Raw genomic sequence first — 23,624 nt, forward strand, 5'->3', positions numbered from 1 at the left:
ACGCGCGCGTTCATAATTGCCAGAGTGCACGGGCATTAATTAGACAGAGCCCCCCCTCCTCCACACTCACCCCCACCCCTTCCAGCCTCGTCCCCCACCAACCCCCTCTCCCACCAAACAACCAATCATCATCATCACCCTCCCATCCGCTCGCTCGCTCTCTCTCTCTTCACTAATCACACCCCCATCACCCCCACAGTCTCCCACCAAGCCAAACACACACAATCAGCATCCGCTCCCACGAATCCACCCATTATCATCGTCGCCAGTCATATTCCTCTCGACCCATCCATCATTACCATCCTGCATCACTCGCTCACGCCACTGTACTGCTCACCACGCCTCTCCCCGCCCCTCCCATCACCATCCACCATCACCACCACCATCCATCATCCCCCTCATCTCCTCACCCCCATCCTCCACCATCAAAGCTCCCTGTCACCTCCTCCAAAATCGCCCACCATCACCATGCACACCCGTGCCTCCTTGTCTCCCTCCCTCTCATCCCAACACACCTCCCTCTCATCCCAACACACCTCCCTCTCAAACCATCCACCTTGTCAGTGGTCGTGCTGGCCCTACCGTGTTGATGCACGACCGTGCCATTTGGAACTTGACTGTGTACATTTGTTTCTGGATCGATTTATTTATATACATTTTTTGCTGTACCGAATATGAGCGATTATTGCCCCAAATGGGTGCTACCTCTACCCAAATCAAAGCAAACCAAGAACAGTTCCTTTCTCCCAACACGCGCACGAACACACCCCCTCTGCGCAAACAACCCACCCACTCGTGAAGTGACGTCGTTCCGACCCAATTCGGAACGGGTGCCACTTTTCCTCGCCGGGAAAGCGATGCGAGGGTGCCAGATGGCCCATCGATGATGACTGATGATGATTAACGATGCTGCTAATAACGGCGATTACGGCGATGGCGGTGGTGATGATGGTGACGGCGGCGGCGGAAAGTGGCGAGCAATTAAAAGGCGAGGTGTCAATGGAAATCGATTGTGCGTGAGGCTGTTCCGTTGTCGCGAGGAGCACGCGGTCCGCTGCCATGAGTGTCGCGCGGTTCGCCTTTCTGCTCGCGCTGCTATTGCCACGTGGGGACACGCTCTTCAGGTACGCGCCGCAGGGACGGGTGTGTCCGAGCGAGAGAGCGCCTATTTCAAAGGTCGGGGACGACGCACAGACGCCACGGCCGGAGCCCACGCAGAGGAGCGACCTCGTAAAAGTGCAGTGAACCGGGGGGGGTGGGGGGTGGGGAAGGAGCGTCTTGTAATCCGCTTTTGCGTGTGCCCAGATTTGTTAAAGCGTTATCGGCAACGGGGCAACGAGTAATGCGAATTCGTCTTATTTTCCGTAGCGTCTTTATAACCTGAATACTGTACGCAATGTGTAAAGTGGATCCGTGCGCTAATTACGCAACTGACAAAAACCCGGGCTCGCAATATCCCCTGAAGACTTGGATACTTCTTCCCCCCCCCCCCCCCCCCTTGTGTAAAATTTTAAATATGGTCTCGCCTACCCGATTATAAGACGCACCCCCCCCCCCCCCCCACACACACACACGCGCTTGCAAATACACGGGGAGAAATGTTGGTCTTTATAATCTGGAGGATGCGCGTTGCAACCCGATGTCGATGACATTGTTGCAACCTCGAAGTTTGCTCGCACTTTTCAATAATCGATTATCGTCTGTGGACTCCGTTTTTGTTATCTCTGGTATTGCTTGTGCCGCTTTGTTCCGACTCGTTTTGTACAACTCCTAAAGGTTTGCACATCGCTGACCTAAATGCAATGTTCCAATCTAAATCGGTTTTGATTTGCATGGCTTTTAAATAAACGTACTTAATTGTTTTTTTCCATCCGCGTGATTTAAACGCATGAATCATGAGCGGAATTAATTTTTAATGTAATAAATAACATTTTAATAATCTACCGAAAATAAGCACGCCATACTCTGGAAAGGTGGCACAACGGTTGGCACACTGCGCTCAGAACCCGGCCATACGAGTTTGACTCCCGCCAATGGCGAATGATATTTGAACCAGTCAACTTTATAATCTCACCGCCACCTTCCCCCCCCCTCCAACCCACACCGATGACCAGCGTGGTGAAGTATGGTCGAACATCTTCCCCCATGACCGACACGGTAATGGAGAGGCCATCGTTCAACAGTGAATTCACGAAGGGACCCGTGCACATGGAATCAAACCAACGCTTAGGAATCTGTTTCATTTAAATTAAACCAATTATTAAAAGTATTATAGCCTACTCCGGACCAGAGCAAATATTGACGCGGCTTGCTTTTTATTTGTCATGAATGGGGGGGGGGGGGATACAATGAAATAAGGCTGGTGCTATTTTTTTTATTATTTCACGGCACAGGAATAATTGCGTCTGTGCAAGACTGAAAATAATTGCATTAGTCGCCGTTCCAAACGGGGAGCATCGCGGAAAGCAGTAATTTGCCTCCGCCCAGGGAGCGTTTCGCCGTAGAGGTTATCACCCCTTGTGGACGATGCGAGTCTCGTGCCTCGCTCCAGTCGACGAGCGACTCGGGAGACTTCTCTAGGGCAAGGGGTTGTGGAAACCTGCGGCTCCGAAGTCTGATGTGGCGGCTCCTTTACGACGGGGGGCTGCTTCGGGACGTCGTCAATGCATGTCTTCGCATGCATTGCAGCTCTTGAAATATAGAGGTGGGTTTATTATTTATTTTTGTACCGAATTATAAAAAGAATGGCTCATTTTTAAGGTTGCCGACCACCTCCCCCCCCCCCCCCCCCCCCTTATCTCGGGTGAAGTTAACCCCAGCTTTGGGAGGGTAACCCGTCGATTTGTATCTGCGCTGACCGGATCGCGGTGTTGTTGGCCAGCGGTGGTGGTGCGTCCGCCGCTTGTTCGCGCGAAGGTTGGATTCCGGTGGGCCACCTTGGTTATTACTGCGGGTGTTTTTTTTCGTAACCAGTCTGCTTAACAGTGGACGGTTTTTAAAGTGATCTACTGACGTCGTTTAGAAGCGATTGAGCCGCAGATGTTGCCGGCGTAGTTAACCAAATTTTGCCATTATAAAAATGTCCCGCAACAAATTATACTCCTGTTGGGATTACACGGCAACATCGCCGTGAAACGAAGCAGCGCCCTCCTTCATGATGGCCCTGCGCTATAAGAACGACACCAATACCGAACCTCGTAAAGTGTTGTTGTTGTTATTATTATCATGATCCTGCCACGTCCGCTCGCCCTCCTCGTGTCCCCCGTACCCGCCAGGATCCCGCTGACTCGCGTGCGTCCGCTCCGCCGCCTCCTCGCCGAGGTGCAGAACCTGGAGTGGATCTCCGACCTCGCGGGGCGTGACACGTGGAATGGCACCTACGTGGAGTCTCTCAAGAACTACTTCGATGTAGGTTGTGGGGTTGCAGGTTCTTTCTTTATGGAGTTGGGAAGCGGTAGTGCAGCGGTTGGAATACGCTGTGCTACAAACCCGGCGACCTAAGTTCGATTGCTGCTCACGGCCAACATCGGTAATGAATATCTGAACCGGTCTCGGTCTCGGGCCTTCTCGAGGTCGAATTTTTGCTCAAACGAGTGCCTGTTGCGGTGTGTGAACATCAGAACTGGGAAGACAAAAGGCGACCGGGCATGGTGCTGGCCACCCACCCCCTCGTGTACATTTGCTGGCCTTCATAGATTGTGCATTTTTCAGTTTTGACCACGCCGTGCTGGTCTCAATGTGCCTTCCATAAGGACACCCCCCCCACCCCACCCCGCAGTCATTAAGGATGGATACCTATCGAGGTACGTGTGGTGGGTAATAATGGAACGGAAATTTGAAATGTACTTCCAATACGACGCTTGATCCGATCAACAGTGGTTTATTTTTAAATAATTTGCCCAGCCATTTGTTCTGCCTTTTAACATTCTCGATTCAATTTAGCGTTTCTCTGTTGCCTACTGCCAACTGCGATGCATTACTTGATGACAAATTGGATCGTGTAGCTTTGTACTTTATTATGCAATGGGGGTTGTGGCTGCTTGCAAGCTGCACTGTGATCGTGTGTCAATTCTAATTTCCGGTCCATGTAGAAAATAATATCGGAGTAAAATGATCATGCTAGCCACTGCTGGATGTAAGGTCCCGCATGCCATAGTCGCGTACAGTATTGTTTTTTTTTACCTGCCAGATAAGATTGGGTTTCCCTCCGCATTTCGAGTATTTGGGCTGCTATACATTGCCACATAATCGGACCACTTCTTTTAAGCTTTACCTGGTAAAATGTTTTTGTATCACACCTCTCTCTCCCAAGGCCAAGGCTGTAGCCCCTGGGGCCATCTGCAGGACCCGCATGGCGGCAGAGGGCCCCCTGTGATGACCGCTTCTGAAAAAATGGCTTTATAGCTCGGTGGGAAATTACCTGACGGTGATTCAATGCAATGTCGAGTGCAATATGAACGTGCCACCTCCCGAGCTCAAATCTGCTGCACACTGCGCTTGACGCCTTGCGTAACCAAACTCGTGTGCTTGGAGACGGGAGGGGGGGTCGTGGGGGTGCCGCAGCTGGTGTGGATCGAGACGTGGCAGAACCAAACAGCAAGGCGTTTGTAATTGGGGGAAAAAATAAAAATTCAGCGGTAAATAAAAATAATGTTGAGGCTGGGATTTCTTTGGAAGGTCCCTGTCGGGATTGTGGGATTACGTAGCAAACCAGGCAGCAATGGCTGCATCATGCAATTTGATTAATCAACATTTACCAAACATGATGAATTGATATTCTTGGTTCTTTCGGCAAAGTCACGTAGAAGGGGAAACGATAAAATATAAAAAATATAAAGCAATAAAATTCTCACGACGTTTCGACTGCAACACAAGCATTCATCATCAGGTGTGAAAACCACAGCAAGAAAATTCTCACGACGTTTCGACTGCAACACGGTCACACCTGATGATGATTGCTTGTGTTGCAGTCGAAACGTGATAAATTTTATTGTTTTATATCTATTTTATTATTTTCTTGTTTCCCTCCTTCGTGACTTTACCGAAGAACCAAGAATATGAATCTCTGCAGTCACGAAAGCGTAAAATCAAAATTTATGATGAAATGATGTTAAATGACGTGCCTGGGCGGTGGTGTGGGGGGGGGGGGGTGTACACAGGTAGGCAAATATGAGCGTCCAGGGGCAGACATCCCGTATTTCAAAAGTGCATACAGCAGGGAAATGCATTTTGGGAATGCAGCCAGTGATGTAATCGTGACTTCATACGCAGGCGGAGTGAAAGACAATCAGTGCTCCAAAAGCACAGCGGCTGCGTTTATCGGGACTTAATCTCCGCGATGGTTATCTCTGTTGATCTCTCCGAGCAAAAAGCGGCTTCAATCCTGGGGTCTCTGCCGGCACACAAAGCCAGACGTAAATGCTGGCACGGAAATAATAATTTATATTTACAGTCAAAAGTTTGTAATCCACGCGAGCAGTTTTACGGCTCTGGTGTGGCTATATCCTGGCCGAATTAGATAAACACAAAGGCGTTTTGATGAAACGGAGTTTTTTTTTGTAACTAGGAACAATGGAAGCTGTAATCGCTCCCCAAAAGCGTTATGGGGGGGGGGGGGCGCTGAACGGCGCACGTTGATTTGGGTCTAATTCGAGCGAGTCGCTCAAGTATAGAGCGTCGTGGTTGAGCAATGTGAAGCGGTTAATTTACGAGGTTGATGTAGCTGTTTTCTATTTTAAGAAAAGCAGAGTTCCTCTTGTGCTCTCCGCGTGTTCATGGAGATGGGAGTGTTTGTTTCTCATTTCTAACCGTTTGATACAAGTGGTTGCCAATGTCGATACTATCGTACACATCTGCAATACGGCGCGTGATCTGTTCCCGCACAAGATCGTGATTGTCGTCGGTTATTTATTGTTTTGGAGAAACAAAAATCTATAATGTATTAAACACTCCAGTTTAACGTTGTCTCCACGGCTGCCATAAATTAAATTACTTTGCCTAGAATCGCTTTTCAGAGGTTGTGACGGTGGTTATATGGCACTATCAAATTGTATTTAATGTCGCTGAAGACGTGCGTGCGGCTTTAAAAAAAAAAACCGCGTTTGTAAAGTTAATTATCAGAATTGTGGCAGTCCGAGGTTTTGTGAGAAGCCCCTCGTGGTGCCTGCTGGGTTTTCCCAACGGTCGTTTTACCGAGCCACGAGACCACAATGCGTCCTTTGCTCTCCAAAATTATCCTACTGACTGTGAGGGCCAGGAGGTGCGGTGGGTTGCAGGTAGGGAGGGGGGAAGAGGGCGCGCAACGATTGCTCATGTTCATCGTGCGACATCGTGGACGGGCACCTGCTGAGTCATCGTCACACCTCATGCGTTGGAGGCCCGACGTCGCAAGTTCGGCTCTGGTTCTACGGTGCAAAAGCAACATTGGTGGTTGGCCTCCATTTGAAGCCCCGAGCTGGTTTTGGCACGGCCTCTCGGAGCGGGGATCCGCTTGTGTAGTCGGTGGAGAGGTGGAAGGGAGAAGAGACGTTGAGAGAGCGAGGGGAAACCCTTGCGGGTGCGTGTCTGCCCGTAGGCTCAGTACTACGGCACGGTTGGGATTGGGACGCCGCCGCAACCGTTCGGCGTGGTGTTCGACACCGGCTCGTCCAACACGTGGGTCCCCTCGGCGCGATGCTCCTCTACCAACCACGCCTGCTGTGAGTTACCCCCCCCTCCCCCCCGTCCGCCTACACCCTAACTCCACCACCACCACGGCGGATGACTTGTTGGCTTGCACCTCCCAATTAGTTGCTTCATTCATGTGTTTGCTTCTGGTGTCGTTAATGCTTTTGATAATTGTTGTGTGCTCGTTCGGTCCTCGCAGCTCCCCAGACATGTAGCTATGACATTGTTAGATGCACGGAGAGAGGTGGGGGGTTTGCCTTAAAGGGGCTTTTAACAATTGAGAGGATTTGAGAATGAAAATTGTTGTCGATTCGGGGATTTGTAGGTGAAATTACTTTAATAAAAAGCTTACGTGCTTAAAAGGGGGTTCCAGATGGATAACAGAGTTCATAGCGATTTGGATTCATGGGTCAAGTTTTTATTTTTCCATTCCCGCATAAAATTATTTGCAGGTTTATCGCGTTGGTGGATAATTTAAGAGTTCGTGGGTAGCATTAATCGTGAGGAACAAAAATGATCACGGAGTTTCTTGCTTGAGCAGATTAAATTATTTTCATAGAATTATGGATGAGGCAATTAACTGCAGATAAATGCATGCATAGCTCTTGGCTGTCATGATTTTGAACCTGCTGTGTTTCGAGCCACACATCCTGTATTTTGAGTGCATAAGAACCCGATTGGTCGCCAGGCGGGCAGGGCTATCATTGTGACATGGGACCGGTGGTAAAATGTCCCCCTCCTATGTGATGATTGGCCGTTTGTCAGTGCAGAATAGAGCCACTAGTTCTGCCGAGTGAAAGTGTGCCAACATTCTTTTTTGAAGGCGTAATGTCCAGAAATTCCACAGAAGTTTCTGGGGAGACTTGAGAAGTGGGCACAGTACTTTAATCGGGCCATGGTATTTAAAACTATGTCAATGGTGCGGTCGCAAATTGCTGGATTTTTTTTTGTAAAGGCCGCAAAATAAAATGCCAGCGGCCCCAACGCCCCCCGCCCCCACTGGAATCTCCTTCTACAATCGGTAAGATGAGGACCACGTTGTGGCACATTCCTTTTTGGTGGTTGTCCCACGGCCATTGCAATTGCAATTCCTCCACCGGCAGCAGCACCACACAATTGGGCACCATCACCACGGCCGTCGGTACAATCGCCAGCACCAAAACCAGCAACACTATTGCAAAGCACATGTGCCACCAACAACAACCGTCATTCACCACTAAGTAGTGGTGACGTCACCACGATGCTTGTACCAGGCTATGTGCACGTTTAGGCCACGATGTGTGTCGAACGCCCGCTGGTAGGTCACGGGGCAGACCCAGGTGCCACGGGTCGACTGAGATGACTGGCCGATGCACCACCTGTGCCAACTTTTGCTGCGTTTTAGCCGCCCGGCTCTCCGCTCATTGTGAGCGTCGCTCCTCGGCCCTCGTGTTGTTGGAAGGCGACTGCCTACAACTGCACGGTAGCGTCCTTCACGAGCCTCCTCCACAGAGGCCAATCTTGTCACCGCTGGGTACCAGTCCATCGGCAAGTCCACTCGTATGTTTCACTTGCCTTCCCGTCCACCGCTGCTCCGATTCCCCCCCCCCCCCACCCTCCAAGTGAACCACAGGCGGTACGACGCTTCTCGCTCGAGCAGCTACGCTCCGAACGGCACACTCTTCCATCTGCAGTACGGCACGGGCAGCCTCAGCGGCTTCCTCAGCAGCGACACCATCACGGTAAACGTGTGTGCGTGCGAATTGTGCTTCTCTGCGGGTTTGGTCAATGTTTTCCCCCCTCCTCACACCAAGTGGCGATTATCTGAACCGGTCCTGGGCCTCCCCTAGGTCGACTCGGCCTCAAATTAGTACCTGTGTGAGATGGTGTGAACATCGCCACCTTGGGGAGACGAAGGCGGCCGGGCGTCGTGCTGGTCGCCCACTCCCTCGTGTGACGTGCTGGCCTTCGTAGAGAGATGCTCGCTAACAGCACTTGCCCCAACACGCTTGTAAGGCTATACGGGTGATATTTGCCCTTGTAGTATTGGGTGGCGAGTTTCATTGGGTGGCTCCTTGAGTGAATGCATGTCTGTGCGTGTTTTTTGTATTCGGGCTTTTGGTGTGTGGGTGCGTGTCTGTGCATGCGCGAACTTTTGGTGTGTAATTGAGCACGTATGCACCCAGGACTTTCTTTTCTGGTTCCAAACATCAACGTGATTTTATGTTTGTGCCAAATTGTAAGATTTGTTTCGCCCACACCCCCCCTGTGTTTAAAAAAAAAAAAAAATCAATGTGCATGCAGCATTTTAATGCAACAGCGTCTCGTGACCGTTCAAAACGGTGGGAGATGAGGTATATTTAGTTATTTTACAGAGGGGAAAATGGTAACGACAGTAAACAGTGGCGTCCACCGTGGACTTCGACTAGAAGCAGGGATTCGACAGCATGGATGGCTTGGAAACGGAAGTCCCAGATTGTCAGTGTGTGGGGGGGGGGGCGACGCAGGTGCAGCAGTGGAGAAAAGAAGCAACCGCCACCACATTTGAGAACATATTTTTTTCTGTACTTAATTTATAACAGTGCATAAACGTCAGCCAGGCAGTGCCATTTTGTTCTAGTTCGACTGACAATTGGAAGGTTGTGTGCTTGCAAGCGTTTGTGTGTGTGTGTGGGAGAGCATTGACACTTCACTTCCTTAAAGGTTTAAGCGTGACCAAAAGAGATGTGATTTGTCCTTTGCACATTCCAATGGTTGGGGATGTTCTGGCTCCAAATGAGAATGCGACTGTCGGCTATTCTCTCGCGTCCAATAACAATAGAAGCTCGAACACGTGTTTGTAGACTCGTTAGTGGAGATGAAGTGTGCACTGGAGGAGGTGGCCCTGCTGGCTGCTTGCTGACGATATCAAGTACGCTGAGCCAGCACTGCTGAGGCCTTAGGTTTTGAGTCGCGTTTCGGGCCACCCGTAATTAAACCCGGCAGGCTTCTGTGTAGCAAGTTGATGGGGGTCATCTGTGTCGCCAGTCACTGCGTGGGACGCCTCGAATTTCACGTCCCTTGGTTTGGTTATATTCTATTTTGGTTCGACTGACCTGTAATGAAAAATTCTTTGCAGGGCAGATGAAAGGTGTGCCCCGCACCTCCGATCTACCCCCCACCCCCCACCCAAGACACGCATGATTAAACCAGGTTGTCGCGTTTAACCGATGTAATGACTATCGCCGCTGATTGCACGTGCCATACACACAACGAGCGCAGCGCACGATGCACTTGTTTTGCAAGCTAGAACGTGAGGGACAGCCGCAGTTTCAAATTATTAGGACGCCACGAGGCATGTGCATTCTTAAATCTACATTGAAAATCTAATTCATTTCGACCTACTTATGTTTTTAGTTTTTGCCCCCCACCCCCGTACCTCTGATTTATCACGGTTAGCTACGTACGGTACGAAAGAAGTTCAACATACATTAAGTGGTCGTTTTTTAAAAGTGGTTCTGGTGAGGTCACCCTCTGAGTTAACTTGACACACTGGTGCGCACTGCTCACTTGCAAGTGTTTGAACTGAAAAGTGCAAACATTTTCATCACGTGATGCCCACGGCACAGTTGGAATGTTCGGCGAAATTTAAAAAGCACGGAACTATACCACTTTGGCTTTGAGCTCTTGCTGGTTTGCCACATTATTTTTTTGAAAGCTGATCAACTGGCAAACATGCCTGCTAATCGTCAACGGGGGCATATTTGGGTTTCCCCTGCAATTTTCTGATTTTGCTGGCCTACTGTAGTGTGCGTCGCAGCGAGAGGGCCATACTGGATGTTGGGGCTGCCGGATGCGCAAGCGTATTTTTTCACGTCACTGACGAGACAGCCCTGCCTAAAACGGAATCCCCGATTACCCGCAATGGCCCATCTCGCTGCTTGACGAAGGTCTCGCCACGCCTCTTGCCCCGTCCCTCTTGGCCCTGTAGTGCCTCCCACGCCGGCTCGCTTCGACGCACGGAGCTCCTCTCGCACGATGATCGCCCTCGCTTGGCGTGTCTCCAATAGGCGGGGTGGGGGGGGGGGTACTACTTTAAATCTCCCATTTGCAGGGGTGGGCACCAATAATATAATTGCTACATACTTTATACTCGCCCTCGGAATGGTGCTATATAAATAAAGACTTAATTGATCGGTTGTGGTTAAACGAGTTTGGATGGTTGCGCAATCCCTCGTGTGGCGGCGGTGGTGCACACAATCGCTGGAGAAAGGGGGTTGGCGGATCACCCTGGGATTGCGTGTTTTGTGTGTATGCAGTGAAATTAGTGTCCTATCGGGGACTGTAGAGAAAGTAGGTTGGCGATGACCGCAATGGGTACGCAAAATTGCCACGTAAGGAAGCGGGGGTGGGTATATGGTGTGCTAGTTGAGCCTATTTTAATAATTGCAGTACAGCAAAGGTGGGTTTTTTTCCCAAGAACAAATCGCCTAGGATGCACCTGCTCTCACGATGAGCAACGTTTTTATCTTTGCACGTTCTTGGAATGTTTTCCTTTATTCTGCTAAGCCAAGAGAGGCCTGGGAGTCTCAACTCTTCGACAGGAGGGGCCTGCTAAGTTCTTGTGCATTTTCAGTTTACTTGATTTGTTTCGATCTCGTTTAACTGGCTGCCTGGCGATTTTTTACACTGATCCGTGGTATTGCGTGAGCACAGCAGTAGCAAACAGACGAAAAACATCAATAATTATAATAACAACCTTGCTCGAACGAATCTCGAAGCCTCTTCCATCTTTAGCGATTACACCCTCCAATAGAGCAGTTGTTTTGGGGCACGAACCTTGGGCGAGGGCCTCCAAAGACTCCAGATGCTCGACACGTGACGTACCCCCCCGCCCCCCCACAGCCCCCCACGTTTATCCTGAAGCACTCGTCGTGACCTCAGAATTTTGTCACCCCCAAATGTCAAGCGACCACGCATTAAGGGTGTTCCCCCACCCACTCCCTTCCTGCGACGGGCCATGTGTAAACGAGCACGGGAGTTTTGCCATGGAATCCTCCTCCTGGGAGGCTGCTGCTGGCTTTTGGCTCTCCGTCATAAACAGACGGGTCGCTGCATCGCGCGTTTTCGGGTGCGCTTCTGGGGCCGTCTGGAACGCGCTCTTCCTTCCGATATTAAGAAGCCACTGTCGCTACGTGCTTCAATCTAGATTGACAACTAATTTCTTTAGCACTGCTCTGCGTGGTTTTAAATTTGATCCTTCGCACCTCCCGATTTAGCACGGTTGGCTACGTATGGTGCAAAAGAAGTTCATGCAAATGCGGACTTGTGGCTCGGAGCCAGGCGGGTCTTCCTGCTGTTCCCACGAGCAATTTGGACAGCCTTCGACTCTGGTCAGCCCTTGAGCAAGTGACTGAAGTTCCACGTTCGTGATGTTTATATACATCGATGGGATGAGTTCCATTGACGTTTTTAGTTTTATTCGCCCTTGGTGCAGATGATATTGTGGTACTCACGTGGGGGGGTAGTCATTAGTGGTGCAGTGGTTCGTGTACTGCTCTGAACCCCGGCTACCAGAGTTTAGACGTTCCAGGTCTCACGATCATCAGTGGCGAGTGATGTCTGAACCGGTTCTGGACCCCCGTTTTTGCCTTGGAAACGATTACTTGCCGGGACGAGTTCCAGAAGTGAGCGGAAAGTGGATGAGTTTGCACACGACTGGACCAATTCGTATCTGTAGTGGGGAGCGGTGGTTCAGTGGTTGGCGCACTGCGCTACGCCCACAACCAAATAACTGTGACGAATGTCTGAACTCGGACTCTCCTAAATTGACTCTGCCTTTGTAAACATCAGCACTTGGAAGGAAGACAAAGGCGGCCGGGCGTCGTGTGGGCCCCCCCCCCCTCGTGTGTCATGCCGGCCTTCATAGACGCTGCTCACTCAGCATTTGCCCCAAATCATCTGTTAATGCTACGTGGGGCATATTCATCTTACGTTTGTTTCATGTCTTTTCATAACACGAAGACGTTCAATTTAACAACCTGCAACTTTATATGTAGCCTATTTGTGAACGCGCAAGGTGTGTCTCTAAGCTAACATCGTCGTAAATTTTGATTTAAAACCTTTGTGACTGCAGGACTTCATATTCTTGGTTCTTTCGGTAAAGACGCGTCGATAGAAAATACAAATAATAAAATCAAAACATATTTTCTATCTACGTGACTTTATCTAAAGAATCAATATTGTGGAACGTGTCTGCTCGAGAGGTTCTCCTTAATCCACAACTGAACGCGGTTGTCTTTACAAAGCGAGGCTGACGTCTGTTGGCCTCGCTTTGTCTCCCCCCACCGCCTGCGTGTCGACCCCAACTTGATGTTGACGATGGTGGCGGTGTCTGTGGGTCGCCATCTGGTGGCCGATTTGAATATCGTCCACATAAATATATACCTCCCCCACCCACCCCCTGTCCAATACGCCTTCTAAATACCCGGGATATGATGTAATGGTGGCACCGGACTTGAAGGCATGGCCGCAGTTTGTGGGGGGGTGGTGCAATGAACCCCCAAACTGCACACGTTTAAATTTATTTTCAGTAGTTTACCATTAACATTAGCAATCGCGGGTGCATAATTTTAATGAGGGGAAAACGCGAACCCCTCCCTGCGCCCCCCCCCCCCCCCCTCAAATTAAAACTTCACCTTTGCTTAAAGTCATTAGTCCCGTGGTGTAACCGCTGCAGGCCCCGTGAGGTTTTGTCGAGACCTTCATCCAGCAGTGGATAAATCACTGCTAACGACGATTGCGCTCCCTCCGCTCCAGGTGGGAGAGCTGAGCGTACCGGGCCAGGTGTTTGGTGAGGCCGTCCTGGAACCGGGCCTCACGTTCCTCCTGGCGAAGTTCGACGGTATCGTGGGACTCGGCTACCCCAACCTCGCCGTCACGGGGGCGACGCCGCTCTTCGACTCCATCATGCAGCAGAAGCGTCTCCCGCGCAACGCCTTCTCCTTCTACCTCAACCGGTATCGCGTCTAACACCACCACCCCCCTCCCCCCCCGCTTGTTTAGTCTGTTCCAGCCCCCACGTCTCTATATATATAGTCCGTGCTTCAAAAAATGTTAACACTTCAGAGATTTTTTTTGTTTGTTAACAATGCCACGAGAAATGTGGCCTCCCCCGGGGGCTCTGGTGACCACCTGGATAAGATTCCAGGCATGTTTTTGACTGATGAGCAAGTTGATACGCTTTCACTTTTTTAAGCTGTTGACATACATTTTTGTTTATGTTAGTGTGTTATTCGTTTTTTTTATTTTTCCATTTTAAAAAGGATTGTCCCATTTGATAAGTGTTAAACATTTAAAGCACCCTGTGTGTATACACTTTCTCCCAGTCTAATCTTCACTGTTGATGAAAAATAGGAATCTGGTTTATCCTTTTCTGGCAATTGACCATTTACTTTTTTTACCAGGGTAAGGCCCACCGAGACATAGCTATTTTTTTCAGAAGCGACCTGGTCACGTAATGGTCAAACAAAGTGGCTTATGTGGACATTTATAGCAGCCAAATACTGTAACCACATCTTTCTCAAATGTGAAGGGAAAAACCGTACGTGGAGAAAGATCACTTAAACCTGATATTAATGTTCAAAATCTAAACCTATTGCAAGGCATGAAGTCTGCTGTATTGTCCACAATGAACAAATATAAATCGTTGGATGTGTATATGTATAGCACTTTTGCACTGCACGCAGGCAACCATGCCAATCGGAGGCACGGGGAAAGGACAAACTAAACGCATAAGCAGTTGTAAAGAAATTCGTTTGCAATCTAGACTTAAAAATGCATAGCTCCAGTGGCTTCCGAATATCGGAAGGAAGATCGTTCCAGACGGCCTCTAGAAACACATCTGAAGTGACCGTCTTTGTTCAACGGTTAACCAAATGCTGCTGCTGTGTGAGGGTGACCGGCGTTCACGTGCTGATTTGTTCCTTGACGAGATCGTAGTTAACCGGTTAAGCCACCTCGGGGTGATACCGGCCGACCCGAGTGAAGTTGACTCTCGTCTGGGCTCGTAGACTGCAACGGTAGCATCCAACGTCTGTTCTGCAGGGACCAGGACTCGCAACCGGGTGGGGAGCTCTTGCTCGGAGGAAGCGACCCTCGTTACTACACCGGCGAGTTCCACTACCTGCCCCTCACCGTAAAGCACTACTGGCAGATCACGATGGATGGGTGAGTCGCGTATGTGCGTGCGTAAACATCGCCGCCTAGAGAGACGAAGGCCGCGTGGCGCTGGCCGCCCCACCTCCTCGTGTTCCCTTCTGGCCGTCAAATGTGTCTCGCTAACAGCACTTGCGCCAACAGTCTAAGGCTACAACGGGGCATCTTTGTTTTTGTCTTTGTGCGTGTGGCAAAAGCTGCGTTCCGCATTCGAGGCAATCGGGCAAGTGGATTTATTTAGGGTGCTGTAAAGACATTTTTTTGGAGGACAATGTTCATAAAATAGAATTACTTGGTAATAATTGTAAGAACCAAAGAATAATTGTATGCTTTTTTAAAATAAAATACATGTCCACGAAAGAGCGCAAGGGTCGCCACTAGCATAACTTCACCACGTGGTGAACCGATGTCTCAGGGGCACTGGTTCATCAATTTCATCCGTCGGTCTACCACGTGCTCTGCGAGTGGTGGGCTCATCCCCTCGCTCGCTGAGCGGATGAGCCCTGTTAACCCGAGCTACATGTGTTACTCTGCCATGTCCACGAGTAATGACTAAAATTAGTCTTTGACCCATGCCCTCGTATATCGCCTTTTAAAATAATAAGAAAAACATGTTTCCCAATTTCTCTTTTGGTGTCATGAGACACCAAGTATCCATTTGGGTGTGGAACGGATGGCTGTGCAAACCCTTCGTGTTGTAATGAAAGCCCCAGGAACCTCTCCTGAATTTCCTTCAAGGGACCACCTTAGTACGGCAGGGGGCAGCACGTTCCCATCTTTTTCCACTGGCATTACGGCAGTAATAATGACGATGCCAATGGTATAATGCGCACGATATTTCACGGACATGACCTTGACCTACGCGCGAGATGGCGAACTGCTATGGAGTAACGATGCCCCCGCTGTGGTGGTCTTGGCCCTTGGTATAGAGATAGATGAGGTTGCGAGTTGCGCTGCTGTGGAGAGTTTTGCCACGAACTAGTGCAGGGTGACCTGGGTGAGGAAGGAGGATGCAATGGACGACCCCAAAGTAGATGGATGGGTGGGGCAAGGCAAGGCCATCTTTTTAAAGTTAACCCTGCTGGAGATGGGGAGCCAGGTGGGAGTCATGTTTATCACATGACTGTCAAACCAATATGTAAGAATCGGAGTAAAAATGTGTTTTCCAAATTAAATTGCAGAACCAAATTTTTTTTAATGTAGTAGTGGTTTTTGTGCGGCAAATAGTGGATTTGAACACTCTTCTATTTAAATCCATTTGAACTACAGGCATCTGCATTCATTGGCACCTAGGTACCAGCTCGGCGCATTTAATGTCCCCCACACGCTGGTAATTTGATTGCTCCGTGTGAACCACACTGCAGGCAGCCACGACACCCGTTGCGCAATAACATTGTGGGGTTTTCCAGTCCAGTTAATGTGTCGTATAATCCTCCACCCCGAGAAACTTTAATTTAGAGCGAATTGCCTAATGGCTGAATGTAAATAAACATTTAAAGCTGCTCGCTGCACAACTTTTCGCAGCAACTACTTGTAAAAGGTGTAACATTTACATTAAGGTATTGACACTGCAGAGTGCTTGGTATGCTGTGCTATTAACCAGGCGACCCTGGAGTTCGATGCCAGCCACGGCTAACATCAGTGGCGAGTGATTTAAATCGGTTTGGTGGCCCTCCCACTCCTTCACCAACCTGCGCTGACCAGTGTGCTGACGTGTGTTTTTAAGAGCCCCCATGACCGACACGGATTATGGAGACCTTCATCCAGTGGTGGATAGCAATGTTTAAAATCCCTGTAATTGGCTGACTGCTATTCTTATTTCTTAATTGTTAAATTTGTGTTTTGAAATTTTGCGGTATGTTGTATTGCACGTTGTACATTTGTACGCTATTTTGTTATGCTTCTGCTTTTGCAATTTGTCCACTTTGCTCAATTCCTTTGCAGCATACCTTAAACTTATTTGTCGTTTCATCTCTTCACGTCCAGGAAAGTGGACTTTACGTAGTCAATCGTGCTAATCGGAGGTGTGGGGCAAGGCTGACAAACTAAGCACAAACATAAGTTCTAAACTAAGTTTTTAATTTTTGATTTAAAGCTTTCGTGACTGCAGGGATTCATATTCTTGGTTCTTTCGGTAAGTCACGTAGAAGGGAAACAATAAAATAATAAAAATATAAAAACATTAAATTCTCACGATGTTTCGACTGCAAAACAAGAAATCATCATCGGGTGTGAAAACCACAGCCAGAAAATTTGAAAAAAGTGGCGGATATTTTACCGTTAGCACCACGGAGAGCGATTTCCATGAGGCTATCCACATACACACAGACAATTTCAACCGAGAAGATGGATTCTGGCTTGGCAATCATTGGAAGGATTTGATAAACCATTTCGGGTCTTAATTGATTGTTCACACTTACGGTAGCTTTCAGACCGCATCCATTATTTTCGTCTCCCCCCTCCTCTTTTCCGAATATAGATGGACTCGTCCATCTGAACAAACTGTCAAATCGTTCTCCGTGGTGCTAACGTTAAAAATAACCGCCACTTTTTTCAAATTTTCTTGCTGTGGTTTTCGCACCTGATGATGATTGCTTATGCTGCAGTCGAAACGTCGTGAGAATTTTGTTTTATATTATTATTTTGTTTCCCTTCTACGTGACTTTACCGAAAGAACCAAGAATACGTTTTTTTTAATTTAGATTTACAAGTGCATCGGCCCCTCAGTAGCTTCCTAATCGGAAGGAAGAGCGTTCTAAACAGCCACAGAAGCGTGCATGATGCATTGACCATCTTTGTGCGATGGTTGGCCAAAAACTGCTATGGGGATGTCCGGCGTTTGCATAATGGTGCTATACTCCTTGACGAGATTGCCAAGATTGTGGTTCATTTATTGGCGAGCACTGGTTTGGCATGGACCCTAGTGCAAGAAATGACCTCCCCCCATCTAACTTCCCTCCCTACGTAGGTCTGAGATGGGGTGATGCTGGGATGTGGGCCCTGCACCACCAAATGTCCCTTTTTTTGTTGGCCGTTCCACCCACACAGGTTCATTGTCCGTGGTGGTGAATAGTAATGGGTGACACCACCCCCCCAAACCCCATAGAAGAGCTTCTGCAGCCCACCCACCCCTGCATCCTGAGAGGAGCTGCAGCCGGGCAGAGTTCGGCGACGGCACTCTGTTTCCTTGTTGCAGTTACACTATTTTATCCATTTTTGTCCAAACTCAGATCCGTCTCAAAAAAATTAGGCCTCAACGGGGGCTCTCGCCTAAATAAAGATTCGTGAGCAAAGTAGTGGTGACCTTTGTCAAACCCAAGCTGACTGTGTTCCTTAGGTGGGGCGAGGTGGGAATCCCAAGTTTGGTGTCCCGTGTATCTCTCCATTCAATGCCGTAGTGTCTCCGCTATGTTGTAATGGCTATGCACCAAATACTTGCATGCATTGATCGCAAAGCACACGGGGGGGGGGGGGGGGGAGCGGAGTGTCACAATGGTTAGCAAGCACCACAGTGTCGCTACACTTTGTACATGTTAACCGGGCTGTGAACCCAGTTATCCGAGGAGTTCCAGCAACTGCTAACATCAGATGGTTGAAGCTTTGCCGGAATTAATACTGATTGGGCTCCCCCCCCCCCCCCACCTTCAACATTCTGCATTTACCAGCATGGTGAAGTATGGTCACTAAACGCCCATGACCTGAGTGTATTTGGGAGGCCATTATCTAAGGGCCATGCATTTTAAGTGCTTGTACATGAATCTCCTAAAAGTATGGACGCCCACAATGGCTTTCCTTAGACCTATATTTTCAGATGTAAAATTTAATTTTCCTCCTAAAACTATTTTGACCCAGGACGAGATGCTATAATTGTCTTCACAAATAAAAGGCGCAGTTCTCTGGTTGTGCAAACTCTCTATCAGCGGCTAATTGACGTCCCGTTGCACTCTAAATAAAAAAAGTTAGTGCAAAATCAATACTGTAAATACAGTACTGTCGAGTGTTTTTGTTCTCGCCACCAGTGGCTCGAGTTGACGTGACTCTAGCCAAAAACAGACATTGTATTCTTTGCCTTGCACTATTCTGTCCGAAATAAAATTTTACGATTTTAGACCTTGTGTGGTTAATAAAGCTCGAGTTGGACTTGTGGGGGGGTTTTATAGTTCAGTTTTAAGTGTGCTTGTGCAAGCTGCGTCACTTTTTTAATGTAAAAAAGGATGGCATGCAGCCGAGACCAATGTGGCATCGTCGGCTAAAGGGGAGAACCTGCCCAAGGAGGCGGGGAGGGAGGACTTTCACAAACGGGATGGGAGAGGTGAAATTGGTTTCGTGTGCAGGTGCTTGGTAGATGTCTCGTGCCTTGAGGAGGCCTTCATTGGTCATGGCTGCTGATGGAGATTGCAGTTTGGGGCCTGCTTGATGCCTGGCGATGGAGTTATGGCTTTGGGGTGTATTATCTTGGTTGTGAGTACTCCTATAGTGTAAATCGTGGTGGGTTTTTTTGTTGTTGTTGCTACAGTTACTAGTGGAATGTAGCGGCGCAGCAGTTGCCCCTCGGTGGGTTGAGGGGGGGGTTTTGGCCACGGTACTCTCAACCTCAATCCTTTGCCATGACAACCTTTTTTTAATAGGTGCTATCTAACAGCATTTGTCCCAAGTGTTTTTTAAAGGTTCGTAATTTGTCTTGTGTGGTGGTGGTGGAGCATATCCGTGGTGGGCGGACCGTCTCTGTGCATCAGTGGGTGTCCGGCCATCGTCGACACGGGCACGTCCGTCATCGCGGGGCCCTCTGGCCCCCTGCGGATCCTGCAGGTGGCCCTAGGGGCCACAGCCTTGCCCTGGGGACAGGTGAGTGACCTTGAAACAGACAAAACTCTTTTTACCAGGTAAGGCCCACTTTTATATAGCGCTCTTTCAGAAGCGACCTCGCCGCAAATGATAGCTCAACAAATTGACTCGTCGTGTGTGAATTTATAGCAGGCACATACTCTAAACGCATCTTGATTCTAAATGTGGAGGGGGGGAGACCGAAGGACGGGGCGGAAAAATCAACAACCTCCTGCATACCGCGAGAGGGAGTTAACATCTCGCCACCGCCACCATATTTTTTGAGGCTCAACAGTGACACGAGCGTAAGCTGGAAGCAACCCCCTCGTATCGGCCACATTCACTCTTGCCCCATAAACGGCATCTTTCTGCTGGCATTATGCAGTTTTCCTAAAGCGCACAGCCGATGTGCTACTATAGCTTGTGTGGTTTTTTACAAGAGCTGTTTTTTGGATGTTGCACCGAGTCATCTCCACTCGTGGCTTCATCTTGGCCACCACAAACCTTGGTGGCCTCTCAACAAAGGTGTTCTCAAAAATGTAATTGAGCTTTTCAGTCTTTGCGAAGAGCACGATGTGTGTTTGTGATCTTCAGTATACTATTGACTGCCGGGCGATTCCCACGCTCCCCGACATCGTGCTGACACTGGGAGGGAAGCCGTTCCACCTCTCTGGGAAGCAATACGTGATCGTGGTAGGTGGCTCGCTCGACGAATGATCTATGACGCTATGACAATGAAACGTTCTTTAGTCTTCAAATCCAATAAAAAAAAATTGTATCCATAGTCATGGGATTTTAAATGTATTCCAGCCAGTCTCGGCCCACTCATGGAGTTAGGCCTCTGCAATACTATTCTTAGCTGTGCTGGTCTGGTGAGTTGGTGAAGTTGGAAGAAAAGGGGCCTGTTCTGATCACTATCCACCGATGTTTGCTGTGGCTGAAATCCTAATGTTTATAGTGCTTGTTAATGAAAACGAAGATCGCACGGGTTCGAACTTGCGCTGGGTCACAACTGTTTGTCACCACTGCAACTCTGAAGCCAATGACTCCCTCTTTCCCTGCCCCCCTCCTCCCCGTTCTTGCCCGACAGGACGAGACGGTGCAGGGCACCCTCTGCCTGCTAGGATTCATGGTGATGGACGTGCCCAGCTCCGAAGGACCGCTCTGGATCCTAGGCGACGTGTTCATTGGAAAGTTCTACACCGAGTTCGACCGTGATCACGACCGCGTGGGGTTTGCCCATGCGGTGTGAAGGAGAGGTCCGTGCTCTCTCTCCCCTTGGTACATGGCTGGTCGCAGCTCCTGACAATGTTTGTAGAAAATGAGTGGCCGATTTTGTTCAGTATCGGTGTTGTGGAGGTGGCGAGATGGCATGCATCCTGCCCTGAGCTGACCGCTCCGTTCCGGCTTCTGCGATGTTGAATTATTTTTTTAGGGCGGTGTTGGCAGTGGCACAGACACACAATGAACAAAACTCCAAAAAACGCAATTGTTAACATTGCTTGAGATTTGTTTTTCCCATTTGTCTTATGGTTGAAGCTAAGCTGATGGGTTGGTAGCAATGGTGGAGTCTGAGGAAGGTGATTTGGCGGCGGTTGCCATTCTGCTTCGTGATTTTTTTTTTGAGACTGCAATGAGGGTGAAGGTGGGGGGTGGTAGAGTAGACGCTGGATACGCACACCCCTTGGTAGCAGGTGTGCTTGTATTATAAGGGCTCCATGTCCCCCTTGTTGAGAATGATGGTTGTGAATTGAGGCGATTGGCCTGCTGCCTTCCATCTTGCCTATAACCAATATGTCCTCGGCATTCAAATTCTCAACACACACGTGTAAATGTGTATTTATGTATGTTATTTAAAGTAATGTGATTTTGTTTAATCTGCGAGCACATCGTGTAAATTATGCACAGTAAGGTTAATGTCGTGGTTATGTTTTCGATTGTATTTTGACTGACAATAAAACTTTACTCAATGAAATGATGACTTAAAGCTTTCGTGACTGCAGGAATTCATATTCTTTGGCTTTTTCGGTAAAGTCGCGTAGATAGTGTTCTATCTACATGACTTTACCGAAAGACCCAAAGAAAACGAAATTAAATGGTTGCAGCTTTCGGTTGTTTTGCACGAGATACCAATGAAGAAGACCGGATTACAATGGAAATAAGGCCCTGGAAAGAGGGTTGGTGCCGCACTAGAATGGTTGACAAAACGACTGACTGACGTGCCATCCCCGAGGCCTTCAGCAATGGGAGGGCTGAGACATTTAAAATACTGGACTGAGAAAGTATGACAAACGGTCACCATTTTAACATATTTGTGATTGCAACGGCCCTATTGACAACTTCAATTTACCGAGTCGGCCACCCCATCAAACATGTTTGACAAGGTAAACCCATCCTAACGGGGGGGGGGGGGGGGGGGGGGGTGGGGAGGAGAAAACGGTACAGGCTGGAAACCCGTTCTGTTTTGCATCATGCAAAGACTATGAACAGTTCCTGAACTATTGTGATTGTCTTAGGTCACCATGAAATAGTTTTTTTACCTCCATTTTTGATGGGGTAACTTTAACTCAATGGGGCTTGTTTTCAGGAAGAAAAAAAACATCCCCAGACGAAACGTACACGATTATAATAAAGCTTGAGAATACTATGCGTAGTGCTTGAGATTTTGGTGATCTCTCCCGAGCATATCATGGAAGTGAATTGCAAGTAGAAGTATCCCCTCCCCACCAGACTCAACCATGGATAACGATCCACTGCTTGATGAATCCTTCAAACCACTGCCAACTCTCATGATCCTGAGACGTTAGTAATCCACCTCGCACAAGGAACGGATTCCATCGCTCCATCTCCACTGCGGGAATTGTCTCAAACGTGTTACATTCCTAGGCGACCAGTCCTTTATAATCCTTGGTCATAATTCCTTGCGGAGATATGGGCGGATCTGGCAAAGGCCCACTTTACTTAATTTGAATGATGCCATTAACCTTGTGTTCTCTCACCATTGTTTCGTCTGTCGATGCAATTCGTAACCCCTCGAGTTGTGTACATCTTAACGGAAACTCTATCTCCGGTGCTTTTATATATATATAAAAAATCCTAACCCGCGTGAATTTGCGATAATTTCTTATCTGCAACATATCCACAGATATTGGGATCCACAGATAATGTGGGTCACGGATAATCCTGTCAAATGCAATCGATCATTAACCTACTCTATGAATCCGTGGAGTGGTGCACTGAGCACAACTTAAGCAATGAGACGTTATTGATTCATACGGTATTTCATTCATCGGTTACGTGTGCTGCACCGATCCAGACGTTAATCGATAAATCGACGTACAACAGTATATTAAAATTCTGCAATCAATTGAGAAATGCTTGCGATTAATCGACTGCTATGCTACAATGGCGCAGCGTTAGGAATGAAACGTAACCGTTCAATACAATCCATTGTATTCTTGGTGCTTTAGGTAAAGTCACGTAGAAAGGAAATAATAATGAAATAATAAAACCAAATTCTCACGATGTTTCGATTGTAACACAAGCAATCATCATCAGGTGTGAAAAACCGCAGCAAAACTTTCTTGCTGTGTTTTTATTTTATTATTTTATTATTTCCCTTCTACGTGACTTTACCGAAAGAACCAAGAATATGAATCCCTGCATTCACGAAAGCTTTAAATCTAAATACAATGCATCAGTGGATCCAGTGCTGCAGCGCGCCGGCTTGATCAATCCAATGTAATCGATTATCACGTTATTTATTCGATTTAATCGGCTAGAAGTGCCGCGCGGAGCCGACTTTGAGAGATGGACTTTTTTATTTTTTTAACTCAAATAATCATCAATTAATAATTTTATTCCGTTAATCGATATCAATGACGGAGGTTATCGCGTCCGACGTATCCATCCTCGGCGGCGCGTGACGTCGTCGTCGTCCTCGCCGAGGCGGATGACTT

General features: G+C 48.4%; 1 protein-coding gene across 1 annotated transcript; it reads left to right on the forward strand.

Moving 5' to 3' along the window:
* The first annotated feature begins 980 nt into the window (after positions 1–980).
* On the forward strand, positions 981–21,640 carry LOC116952220 (cathepsin D-like). Its single transcript, XM_032971377.2, has 9 exons — positions 981–1,124; positions 3,276–3,408; positions 6,575–6,698; positions 8,269–8,387; positions 13,444–13,643; positions 14,731–14,853; positions 19,542–19,686; positions 20,260–20,358; positions 20,756–21,640. Exons 1-9 carry the CDS (start codon positions 1,060–1,062, stop codon positions 20,915–20,917), a joined length of 1,170 nt encoding a protein of 389 aa, XP_032827268.2. The 5' UTR covers positions 981–1,059; the 3' UTR covers positions 20,918–21,640.
* Positions 21,641–23,624: the final 1,984 nt, after the last annotated feature.

Source organism: Petromyzon marinus, chromosome 3 (genome assembly GCF_048934315.1).
Source record: "Petromyzon marinus isolate PM22_M1 ecotype Great Lakes invasive population chromosome 3, UKy_Petmar_22M1.pri1.0, whole genome shotgun sequence".
NCBI classification, from domain to species: Eukaryota; Metazoa; Chordata; class Hyperoartia; order Petromyzontiformes; family Petromyzontidae; genus Petromyzon; species Petromyzon marinus.